The sequence below is a fragment of the Manis javanica genome, chromosome 5 (assembly GCF_040802235.1).
Source record: "Manis javanica isolate MJ-LG chromosome 5, MJ_LKY, whole genome shotgun sequence".
In the NCBI taxonomy this organism is placed as follows: Eukaryota; Metazoa; Chordata; class Mammalia; order Pholidota; family Manidae; genus Manis; species Manis javanica.
Window position 1 is genome coordinate 42,562,485 of NC_133160.1, and position 11,999 is coordinate 42,574,483.

General features: G+C 55.3%; 2 protein-coding genes across 8 annotated transcripts in view; one reads left to right on the forward strand and one right to left on the reverse strand.

Moving 5' to 3' along the window:
- DSTN (destrin, actin depolymerizing factor) overlaps positions 1–1,250 on the forward strand; it is a 32,178-nt gene extending 30,928 nt beyond the window's left edge. For both annotated transcript variants that reach the window (XM_017654834.3, XM_037022481.2), the window contains exon 4: positions 58–1,250. In XM_017654834.3, coding sequence (XP_017510323.1) covers positions 58–167 — 110 coding nt within the window. In that variant the 3' untranslated portion in view covers positions 168–1,250. The remainder of the gene's footprint in view (positions 1–57) is intronic.
- Positions 1,251–5,656: 4,406 nt separating this feature from the next.
- The window catches only part of RRBP1 (ribosome binding protein 1), a 67,924-nt gene continuing 61,581 nt past the window's right edge, over positions 5,657–11,999 (reverse strand). For 2 of the 6 annotated variants that reach the window (XM_037022475.2, XM_037022476.2), the window contains exons 16-24: positions 11,797–11,889; positions 11,344–11,415; positions 10,673–10,768; positions 10,073–10,156; positions 8,405–8,512; positions 7,552–7,635; positions 7,136–7,234; positions 6,497–6,640; positions 5,657–6,217 (exon numbers count right to left, since the gene is read on the reverse strand). In XM_037022475.2, coding sequence (XP_036878370.2) covers positions 6,182–6,217; positions 6,497–6,640; positions 7,136–7,234; positions 7,552–7,635; positions 8,405–8,512; positions 10,073–10,156; positions 10,673–10,768; positions 11,344–11,415; positions 11,797–11,889 — 816 coding nt within the window. In that variant the 3' untranslated portion in view covers positions 5,657–6,181. The remainder of the gene's footprint in view (positions 6,218–6,496; positions 6,641–7,135; positions 7,235–7,551; positions 7,636–8,404; positions 8,513–10,072; positions 10,157–10,672; positions 10,769–11,343; positions 11,416–11,796; positions 11,890–11,999) is intronic. The other 4 variants (XM_037022477.2, XM_037022478.2, XM_037022479.2 and 1 more) reach the window with 4 other exon arrangements.

The window sequence follows — 11,999 nt, forward strand, 5'->3', positions numbered from 1 at the left end:
TAGAGATATAGGTAACCTATTGATGTAATTCTAAATATAATTGTTTTTCCTCCCTAGGCATAAAACACGAATGTCAAGCAAATGGGCCAGAAGACCTCAATCGGGCTTGTATTGCTGAAAAGCTAGGTGGATCCTTAATTGTAGCTTTTGAAGGATGCCCTGTGTAGATCATTATTCAGTGCCACAATTCGAAAGCTTCCGTGTTTAATGTTATTCTCTTGCTATATAAGTAAAGCATATGTGTTTAGGCCAGGGTCTCACTGAGGGGGAAGCTGTCTTGCTACCCTTTAGAGTAAGTATTCTGCAAACATGTGCAAATGGCCCTAAATAAATCTAGAATATAAAGTTTTATTGGTGTAAAGTTAAATTCTTACTGGCCAAATACCTGTTTTGATAAGTTGGCATGCAAAGATTTTGTTAAGCTCATGATTTTTAATGATGCAGTTCACAGTACAAGCCATATGAAGAACTATTGTATCTTTAGCCTCAGCAGTTGTTTCTTTTGCTTAGAGAATTGGCCATATTCTGTTACAATTTTGCCCCCAGTTCTTTACTCTCTCAAGCTAAACTGAATAATGGAAACTAATTCTCCTCACAACATGTAGCACTGGTATCTAACTACAGGAAGATGAAGGCAGGCAGTCTTTGATTCTACCCGTTGTGTAATGGAGGCTGCCTCAGAACTGTGTGTGCTTATTATAATCAGCGCTCATCTTGCAAAACACTATTTCAGGCACACAGTTGACTATAGGAAGCAGCTCCCTGCTTCTGCGGTGAGCTCTCCACTCGGGAGACTGTTCTAAGTGACCTTGCATCTTGGAAGTCATGGTGTGTCCTCAGGAGAATGTGCAGTATCTTGTAACAACTAATTATAGTGCAAATTAGGGCTCCATTGTAATACACTTTGTTAACAAAAATGATTAAACAGTATATTGACAAGCTGGGACACATGTGATACCTTTGTGGCTCCTTGAGAATTTTGTTGGTTCTGGTACAATAAGGTGTGGAAGAACATTAAGTATATGTTTCCTCAGGGGCCTTGGAGAACTTCTTCATTTCCTAGAGCAGTTTTATCTGTGTGTGAAGTGGGGAGCAGGCATGCTGGGTGACACCCACAGGAAGCCACTACCTGATGACACTTGGAAGCAATTGTCCTTAACATCACAGGCACCTTGAACAATAGAGATGCATAGTTGAACTTAGAAGTAGCAGTATTGGCTTTATGTAATAAAGGAAGCATTTTTAACTTATCTCTTGTGTATTTATTTATGTGTGATTTGGAAGTAAGGGACTTTTGTCTTCCATATATGGGGTAAGTCATGGAGGTTTGAGTATTTCAGGCAATTAGACTTAAGATCACAGCTCCCTCTTACAGAGTAAGAGTGTAAAAGTCAGGAATCTTATTTACCCAACTACTAGGCTTTTACTCATTTCCTTTCTGATACATTTGGGAGGTAAAAATGGGTATGCTCTAAAGAAGATACTTCTTTCAAAATTGTCTAGAATATAGTGCTGACCACTGGCTTACTGATAAGCTGTTTGTCATTTTTTGGTCCTGAATTTTTTTTCTCTACTGCAAAGCAGTGTTTTTAAGTGACTGTATCGACTGGCCTCCCAAGAAGGAATACATGCCCAACGCTAGCTCTGCTCAAGCAGCAGCCTGTAGACGGAGCCGGGGATTTGGTCACAGAATTTTAGCAGTGTCTTCTGTATGGTTTCAGCCTGACACGGGCCGCTACTGCAGGGCGCAGGCTGTGGAGGGAGGAGAGGCACATGCTCCGGGGCGGGGTAGGGGAGCATTTCACGGAATGTGAACTCTTGGCCCAGAAATGGGGAAGATGTTAACAGTTGCTAAGTGTCTCTAGCTAGGGATGCTTTTGATAAGAGAGTCTTACTGGATTCCTGGGGCTTAGCCCCAAAAATCTACTAACAAGCCCTCCAGGTAATTCCGATGCAGTCAGTTTGAGACCTGGGAAGTAAAACTGCCATATTGTCTGCTTCCAGCAAACCTATTTACATTTTTACCAGTGTTAACCCATTACAGAACTACTTGTAGAAGGCTGACTTAGGCTCACTTAGTGAGTGTTCCCGCCTGAGAAAGCAGCAGGTTAAAACCACTGCTAACAAATGAGAGCCTCACTGAAGTGGTTACCTCAGGGAATATTCATCTCTTGAGAAAATGGTGAACACAATGATATGAATAATAGAATTGGGCTTGGTTGAGTGGTTTCCTTTTTGCAGAGCTGCCCAGTGTTGGCTGGTCCACACCCAGGAAGTGCAGCTTCAGTTTTTTGAATGGTTTATTGCTCTTTGGACTGTTAAGAGACTAGATATGCCCAAAACCACCTCACGTTCATGCTGGGACAGCTCTGAAATAGGGGAAAGTATCTCCAAACTGGGCTGCGGCTGGGAGAGGGGGAGGTCCAGGAGCCAGGTCCCAGGGGAAGGTGCTATGCTGTTTGGCCGCAGCTCTGTGGGACCCGCTGAGCCCCAGAAAGGCAGCAGGGAGGGGAGCCCAGCCCTGGCCAGTGCCCCCAGCCAGCCGGGGTGAAGTGACCTCACTGTCACACAGCGAGCAGAACTGGATGGCAGCGTGGGGGTCTTGTGGTCCTGAGCTCTCCCCCAAGGCACCCCTTGAGGGCTCGTTTCTAACACCTGGGATTTTAAGACTAGGTGAATGGATAAGACTCGAATTGGGGCAGAAAGGAAAACGGTTCGTTTGGGCTTTGAGTCCTGAAGGGTATCTAGTGATTTCTAAAATCCTGTTTTTGTTGCTCATAGGCCAGGCATCCTGCTGTTTGTGCATTTTATTGATAATCACCTAGAGATGAGCAGAGGAAGCTAGTCAAAAGAGCTGCCACTGGCACAATGGGGCTTCTACATCCCATTCCTTGTCTTCCTTGTTTATGGGCTGCATGAACCTGGAGCTTCAGGTCAGCTCTGGGAGCCTCTAGAGGGGTTTAGATGTTCTCAGAGCTCTTCCAGCTCTGTTGGTGGTCTAAACGCAGTCACAGTTCCAAGCCCAGGCTGTGGCCTCTCAAGCCAGGACTGGGGGAGCTGGCAGTGGGCCAGCCAGGGCCTTGTAGTTGACAGGTGTTCTAGCCCAGCTTGGGTGACTCTTGTCTGCACACTGAACTTCATTCCATGTGACCACAAAAGCTAGTTCTCCAGTGCTACAGGGGCCCCACCACATTTGTAGGACAGGGAGCTGTGAATGGCTGGGTGAAGAAGCCGGGCTCCCTGGGTGTCTGTACCTTGTCAAGGAACGTCAGGGGGCTTACCAACCTCTTGTAGTATCTGGCCAGGGCAGCTGCTTCCAGTGTCTTACTGAAGAGCTTTCCTCCCTCCCCAATCTGATGGTGGAACCTTGTCCAGAACAGCGCTGACAAGTCCAGGCTGAGGCAAGGCCCAGCAGGCTGCCTGGCAAACTCGGGTCCCCTCTGCTAGCCTGGGAGGTGCCCCTGCTGGGCATCAGGGCTTCTCTGCCTTTGGTGGGGCAGGTGCAGAGGCTGACAATGATGGGCCCTCAGGGCTGCAGGTGGCCTCCAGAGTGGCATTTTCCTGAGCCCCACGGGGCCCCACCCCTGCACTGTGCCTGCCTTCGGCTTACCCCCTCCCCTCAGGTAGATGCTGGGGCCGTAGCCAGAACCCAGGGAGCTGCCATTGCCTGTGGAGCCCGAGGCAGCAGGCTGGTACCCCCATGTCTCATGCCCTCCCTCCACCTGAGGTCTGCCCACTCCTCCCCGTGCCTTCAGAGGGTGTCTGCACAGCATAGAGGGTCTCAGTTCTGCAGTCAGTATGGCAGGGGGAGGGACGCTTACTGGAAACAGGCTCCCATGGCCATGACAGCTGTTCTGGTGCAATAGTCTGGTGTGACAGAGGTCTGGCCTGACCTTCTCACCAAGAAGCTCACCAGGGCCCCAGACCACCTTGTAGGAGGCCACTGTGCAGATGAGCTGGGATCCAACAGGGCCAGTCCTCCAGCAGAGCCCTGTTCCTGGCACCCATGGCACACAGTGATTGATTCATGGAGCCTGAACACCCCAAAACTAAACTTTGCCTCCACCTGCCCCCACCCCCACCCCCCAGGCAGCCTGATGCACCGCTGGAGTGTTAGAGGTCAGTGTGATGACTCCTCCCTGCCTTCTACCGGGTGAGCTGCCTCCACTTGCGTGGGGAGGCTCGCCCCACCACATGGGACTGAAGGACTTCATGGGGAAACAAGCACACGGCCGGGATCAGGTGTCATGGGCCATTCCGTCCTGTCAGGGTCTTGGCCAGAAACTACAGCATCCATATCCCAAGTCCTGGGGGCTCCCTCTCCACTACAGTGTCTTCCAGAGCTCCAGAACAGGCATGGTTGTCTCTCCTTCCTTAAAAGCCTCAGTGGCTCCTACTGCCTTACCCATCCAGACCCCTTGTCCTTGAAATCTGGTTCCACAGAGCCTTCTTGCCCTCCCCTTCTCGTCTCTGTGCCACTGCACTACTGTCCCCTTGGTCTTGACCCTTCCTCCCCTGCTCTGGTGAACTCCAGTGTAAGCTCACTTTTCTGTGCAGTCTTCCCAGAACTTCAGCACCCTGACCCCAATTCAGCCATGGTATACCAGTGCCTGGCAGCATGGAGATGTGGCCCACAGACCCAGCACCCCTGGAAAGCCAGGCCCTGATGTCAGTTGTGCAGGCAGAGATCAGCACCACCCAGCCCTGGCAGATGCTCAGGGTGGGGCTGGAGACCAGAGGATACGTGCCCCACAATACTGCTCGGAGTCAAGGTCCCCACAACAGCCACCCCAAAGAGGAGTCGATCCTACTGCCTAAAAGGTTTGTGAAATGCAGAGTGGCCCCGAGCAGGCGATGGAGACTCCCTTGGGGCTTTCCCTGGGAGACACTCCTTGGCCTCCCCACCTCCCGGTGGCTGGCCTTGCCAAGTGGGCAGTCCTCCCCAAGCCAAAGCCAGCCATCCAGATCCTTCCCCCAGGACTGAGGCTTGGGAGGGAACACACAATACTGTGCATGGTAGAGGCAGCCCCTTGGCAGGACAGTGAGGCCACCAAGGCCTGAGGCTGCCCGATTCACCTCCAGTCCTGGGTTAGTTCAACCCTCCAGGGACTTGGCCTCTAACTCTGTTTTTTTGCCTAAGCTCCACATTATTATTGCTTACACAGCCCTCAACACACCTCCTGGCACAAGACGGCTGTGGACCACACCACCTTGGGTAAACCTTGGAAGTCTGAGTCTCACAGGAACTTAGCTGGCTGCTCCTGCCCTGAGGCACCTCCTGAGGTGTGCATGGTTGTCCAGGACCCAGCCAGGACAGAGATCCCCTTGTTCATTCAGAGCTCACACAGCAGCCTAGGTGACCATGGCCCTGCTCAGGTAGCCTCAGATCCTCAAGGGTAGGGACTGTGGTCAGCACGTATGACCACAGGCTTCACAGGCCACGCGCTCTCATCCTGCCCAGTGGGCACTGGGGCCTGGGTGGCATCATGAGGGAACAGGAAGCATTGAGTTTCACCCTGACTCCAGAGCCGCTGATCCAGGAAAACAAGAACCACAGTTGTTCTGTCCCTGAGGCTGCCAGCCCCTCTCCGTTCCTCATCCTGGGCCCAGCAGCCAGGTCAGGGAGCCCCCGCAGAAGACCAGACGAGACTGAAGCGCCGGGCGACAATGTTGGTTTTAATGGCATTAACATCCAGGAGGTCACACATCAGTTCTGGTTGGCAACTTCTTCCTGGGGTGAGAGGCTGCTACCCAGCTGGCCTGGGCTGTGGCCCTCCAGTCTGCTCCACAGCCTTTCAGACTCGCCAGTGGGTCTGCCCGCCTCCCGCCCCCTGACCCGCTGAGACCAATTGATTGCACTGATTGACATACAGATACCCAGAGGTCCCGGCCTCCCCAGCACACACCCCGGGTCTGTCACAGCTCATGAGGGCTTTGGCGTCTGCTTGGCGCTGGGCCAGAGCTGGTCCCAGGAACAACAGTGTTTATCAAATGTGACACAGGTTCTTTTACAAACTGGGGGTCTGGAATATCTATTTCTGTGGTTCTGAGACTCTCGTCTCTAATAGCTTCCCTCAGGGCTACTGGAAGTTGGGTCTGGACAACGCCGTGGTGATTGGCTGGTTGGTTTGTAAGGAATGTGTAAGGCATTTTGGTTGGTTGAATAGTTAACTTCTTTTTCTCAGACAGAAGTGCCCTCCTTTGAGCTGCTACCATCCTGTGAAAAAGGCAGGTAGAGGGAGGGAGAGGCTGGGGCCCAGGAGCAAGGAGCACTCCCCTGAGCCCTGGGGACCTGGGACCTACTACCCTGGACTGACACCCCACTCCGCTCCCTCCCGGCCCAGCAAGGCGGGAACCAGAGCTGGGAGACTCGGTGGGCCTCCCGGCAGGAGGGTGGGTCTGGGTGCAGGCTGCCCGCCTGGGCCTGCATCCGAAGTCTGTCCCATCCCCTCAGCCCCCAGATCGGGGCCTAGCTGTCCTGCACCCCCACACTCACTGTCTGGTCCAGCTGCTCCTGCAGCTTCTTCACCGTGTCTTTCTCCTTGGCCAGTTGCTCCTGGGTCGTCTTCAAATGCTCTTGTAATTTGGTGGTGGGACGTCCCAGGTCACTCGTTAACTTCTTCTCTTTTTCTAGTCTCTCCTGTGGGTCAGGGTTGAAGGGAATCAGCCTTCATGTGACTCGCAGCAGGAAAGCCACCCGGCTAAGCTTGGGCAGCCCCACGTCCCAGGAGCTGGGAGCTCTCATGTGAGGGTGCTGTCCCCTCCCAGAGACAGGCAGTGCTGGCTGAGTCAGCTCTGTGTCCTGTGCCAGCGCAGCCAGGAGAGCTTCCTGGGACAGTGGGCAGGATCTGGGGTGGGTTGTTCAGTGCTGCCACCCCTGGACACACGTGGTGGCTGCTGAGCACTTGCACCGTGGTTGGTGCCACTGAGGACTTGAGCTCCAAGTGCTGTTTACACAGCCGTACTGGACATTGAGAGAGCCTCCTGCCCCCCATCTTAGGCTGGAGCCTGCTCAGGGGGCCTAAAGATGGCTCCTTCCCACTCCCAGCCCAGGCAGGGGGGAAGCTGGGGCCAGGAGCTGGCCCAGGGGGTGGGCTCCCCTCCCTGTCTGAGCCCTGGAGCAGGCAGCATCCACCTTTAGTTGCGCAGCCGACTCTGCTTCTGAAGGCTCCGAGGGGCTGATGCTGTGGAGTTTCTCCAGCTCTTCTTGTAGCCTATTCGCTGAGTTCCGAGCCTTTGCAGAGAGGGCAGCAGGGTCAGGGCAAGACGCCTTATAAACGTGACAAGCCCGCTTGGAGGCAGGAGGGTGCCCGGCAGGATGGGACCACAGTTCAAGCCTATGGCTGGGAGGGCAGGCCAGACCCACCCACGTGGGGGGCAGGGGACTGTGTAGTGACACTCCCTCGGGAACAGTGAAGCTCAGACAACCCCCAACTCCCTAGACTTGTGGCAGCTCCAGACCTGTGCCTGCCTGCCTGGGCCACACCACACCCCTCACCATCCCTGATGCTTGTAGCCCAAAAGCTTAGGGCCGAACAGACAGGGCCTGACCTCTTCAAACTCAGCAGTGAGCTTCTGCCGCAGCGTCTGCTCATCCTCCAGGACCACTTCTGTCTGCTCCAGCTGCGTTTTCAGCTGCATGGGGACACCACAAACATACTCTGGGAACCTGGCAAAGCGGCATCTTGGGAGCAAGGGCTCCTGGGCAGGCTGAGACCACGGGGCTCCACTGTCCAGCTGCTTCTAGTGCTCCCTCGGCCTCGCCCTGCCTCCGGCTTGCTGGGCTGGCCCGTCTGCACCTTAGCCAGCTGAGCAGGACATTCCCAAAGCTCCCCTTTGAGAAAGTGCTGCCTCAGCCCCAGGTACGGAGCTGGCGTGGTCGGAAAGAGTTGCTGATGGACCCTCTGCTAACCTCAGGCCCCTTTCATGAGGCCCACAGACCCACTCCAAACCCTGGTCCCACAGCAGCAGCCCCCCACTAATACTCTGGCGCCAGGTCTCTGCCTCCTGACCAGGGCTCTCAGCAGAAATTACGTGGGTCAAAAGTTTGGAGAGCAAGTACCTGGCTAGTGACATCCCAGCATGGCCACAGTGGGAGCTCAGAGCCCCTCATTGGAGGCCTGACTGCCCAGCTCCCTCTTCCAGCCCCTCTTGCACATAGTGTTAGGGTTGAGCCCCCGACAGCTCCCCACCGGGCCCACCTTCCATGCCCCTTCCTCTGCTGTATGGCTCCCTCAGACCTGGGTGACGCCTGCCTTGGCATCTAGGCAGAGCAGGGTGGAGAGGAATGGAGGCTGCAAGTAGTAGCTGGTGTGTAGCCAAAACAGAGGCCTCCAACTGGGGTGGAGAGGGCCCACATGGGCAGTTATTGACAGACATCTGGGGACCTGCTCACCGCCCTAACCTCGACGGGATCCTGCTCTGCTTGGGGGGCCTCAGGGGGGGCAGCCAGGGACCCAGCTACGTCACCATCCTCTACGTGGCTCTTCATCTCACTCAACTGCTGCCTGACCTGAAACAGGGAGGGGTGGGTTTGTGCAAATACACAGCCAGATGCTCGTCTACCTTGCACATTCTCAGACATGCAGATCCTGTAGGAGGACTGAAGATGCTCTCACAGCTGAAGCCCCTATGGGGACCCTGGTTTGGTACCTAACCTGTGTTGGGGTTCACTGTGTACAGGTTCACTGTGGCAGGGGGCTGACACCATGACCCTCACCAGACTGAGCCCAACTAGGTGCCAGTGAGGGGCCCGGGCTGGCACCACTCACGTGCTCTGCTCCAAGGCCAGCCAGCGCAGGGCCCTCCCCTCAGACACGGCAGCCCCGATGGCCACAGCCCACACAGAGCAAGGAAGCCAGAAAGACGAGAGGCAGGCAGCCAACAGGCTCTGACAGAGATTGCAGGCACTCCTGCCTAATGAAGCCCCCACCCCAGAGCTCCATCCCTGGGGTCAGGCGACACGTCCAATGGCCTCCAAGCTGCTGACCACTGAGCCTCAAATCCGAAGATGCACAGCATCTTGCATGGGACCTGGATGGGTCCCTGGCATGAGCTCCCCAGGGAGCATGGGTGGCCTCAGGCCCCATCCAACAGGTACCCCGAGCATGCTTCCTTCCTGCCCTTCCCACAGCCCCCAGGATGAAGACCAAACTGTGCCCCACTGGTAATGAGAAACTCTGGGGGCTTCCTCTGCAATGTGTCCCCAAGGGCCTACCACCCAGACCTGCTTGGACAGCAGCTCTGGTAGTAGCCTTCAAGCTCAAGTGGTGGCTCAGCCTGGACAGCACCTGCCCTGGGGTGAGATGGTCCCAGGTAAGGCCAGGTGACCAGAGGGGGGATCCTGGGGAGCTTGGGGCTCGTGCCCCAATGCAGGGAGCTGCCTGCCACCCAGTGGGGGCTGCTAGCCCCCAACCAGGCCTTTGAGCTCCTCTCAGAAAACCAGATATTGGTACAATGAAATCAAGACTTAAGAAAAAAAGACTGCAGGTCAAAGAGAACACGTTTGTGGCCTTACAGGCTGCTGCTGGCAGCTGTAGCCCCAGGGCCTGACTGGGCAATGCAGGGACGGTCAGTCGCCTGGGCTGAGAATGGGGAGGCCCAAGAGGCTATCTGCACAGCAGGGAGCTCTGCACATCTGCAAATGGGGCACCTGGTACTGCCAGCTGTGCAGCAGGCCTCCCTGCATACCGGCAGGTTCGCCTGAGCGGGTCCGTGTCACCACCAAGGCGAGAAAAGCCCTTGAGCCCCATGGGGGCAAGGCTCGTGCTGAGAGCAGGGTGGAGGGCAGGCAGGCCCACAGGGGCCCCAGGTGACGCTAGGCTCTGACCAGCAACAAGGATGCACCTGGGACGTGGGACCAAGCATGAGCACCATGGTCTGGGCAGCAACAGGCCCAGCTTGGAGTTTCAGCAAAAGTGCAAGGAAGTCCTTCAGCACACCCAACCAGGGCCTGTCCCAAATACTACTCAGTGCATGTCCACTCGGCTGCGCTTCACTACCTCTGCGGGTGTAAAGCCACGGGTGGCACAGCGACCTCGCATGCAGCCCCCACCCAGCCCCACTCACTCACCAGGGCGAGCTCACTGCTTTGTTTCTGGGCTTCGCTCTTGGCCGCATCCAGCTGAGACTGAGATTCTAGTAAAAGTTGCCTCAACTTGGAGAGAAAACAGACCCAGGTGATGGAAGAAAAACGAGAGAAGATAAAAAGCCAGCTCCCATGAGCCATGCAGTCCTGCACACCCCATAACCCGGACACTCAGGATGGTTTATTGGGGCCCAGGCCTCCCAAAGACACTGCCTCCCTTTTGAAGGCTTGTAAGGATGGTGTTCACTATGCACCTTCTTGAATGTTTATGGACTGTCTCTCGCAGAATAAGGTCAAAAGTTTGAGATCCAACTAGAATCAGGGGTGCCAGGTTTGTGCTTCTGAGCAGTCAGAAAACAGTATAAGATTTAGATCTGTTCCCCCAGGGATGGGCCATCCCCAGGCGAAGAATTCTCAGTGGGCTCACCCCTGCCCTGTCCATGGGCCTGCCTCTTTTGAAATCTCTCTGGGACACCTCCTCAGGTCAGCTGCCCAAGACCAGGGAAAAGCCTGGGAAGCCAGATTCTGAGCTCGTGCCAACGAGAGCTATGGGCGAGGCAGACCGAGGGTCCCGGGAGGTCTCACCCCTGCCACCTCCTTGGCATAGCTCTGGCACTCAGCGCTGGCAGCTGCCATGTGCTTCTCCAGCTCTGCCTCCAGGTGCGAAGTGTGCTCCCTCACCTGGACACGGACACGCACAGAGGCCTTGAGTCGGCCAGGAGGGCACGAACCACGGGAATAGGGTGATGGGCTACAAGTCTGACTGGCCCTGGGATAAGGGTGGTAGGAGACCTCTGGGGCCAGCGGCTACTGGGCCCACTAAGGCCAGGCGGAAACAAGTCCATAGCAATAGAACACCCTCCTGAAAATGGCACCCCAGGTCCTGATGGTCAAAACCTCAGCAGTGGGGACAGGACAGCTTTTAGAATGACTTGCTAGGTGGATACCAGGGGTACCTCTCTTAAGGCCAGGGCTGACTGTGGGTCTGAAGAGAGCAGTGGGGCCACTTTGCATATGGCCCACAAATCAGAAGACCATCACAGCAGCCAGTGCTTATCAGGGTTGGGCACTCACAGGGCCCAAGGCCATCCAGGCCACTTTTAGGCTATAAATGGTCCTCATAAGGAAAAGCAGGACTGACGGGATCCCTTAGCCTCTCTAGGACATGTGATCCACGAGGGAAAAATACCTAATGTGGCCTCTGTGGTATTTCCCCTGTAATAAGGAGAGCAGCTGGACGGAGCCCACATGCGTACCTGATCTGAACTGTCAAGTTCTCCTTTTAGCTTCTCTGTGAGCTCTTCGAGCTGTTTCACTGTGACGTGTGACTGCAAAGCAAGGGGGAGGTCCTGTCAAACATGAGGCCCAGGAGAGGACTTGTCCCAGGACCCAAGGGGACTGGGCACCATCTCTCAGGAAGCCCAGAAGTGCCTACCCACTCCATGACCCACAGCCTCTTCCTGGGGTGGGTGGCAGGCGGCAGATGTCATTCTGCAGTGGCACTCTGCAGCATCACCGAAACCCAGCAAACATCAACTCCCATCTCCCCAGTGCCCCAGATCTCATCTGCTTCCCCCCTGGAGCTTATGGTGTTCTGATACAGCTGTCTGTCTCTAGTGAGTGGTGTTTCAATTCCTAGGAAAGGTGGACCCTGGAGCAATGCTCATGTCACTGGAGGCTGGGGAGGGTTTCAGAGGCCAGTCCTGTACCTTTTGGAGCTCCTCCTCTGTGGCGCTCACTTTGGCCTTCCATACCTGCTCCTCCTCCTCCACACTCTTCTGCAGGTCTTTGAGCATGCCCTCCTGGGGGAGGGGGACAGTGAGGCAGAGCCCTCTCCCTGGAGATTCCCGCAACACACACAGCCACATCTTCCTGTCCCCTCAGCTCGTCCGTGATGACCATCTGACTGCCA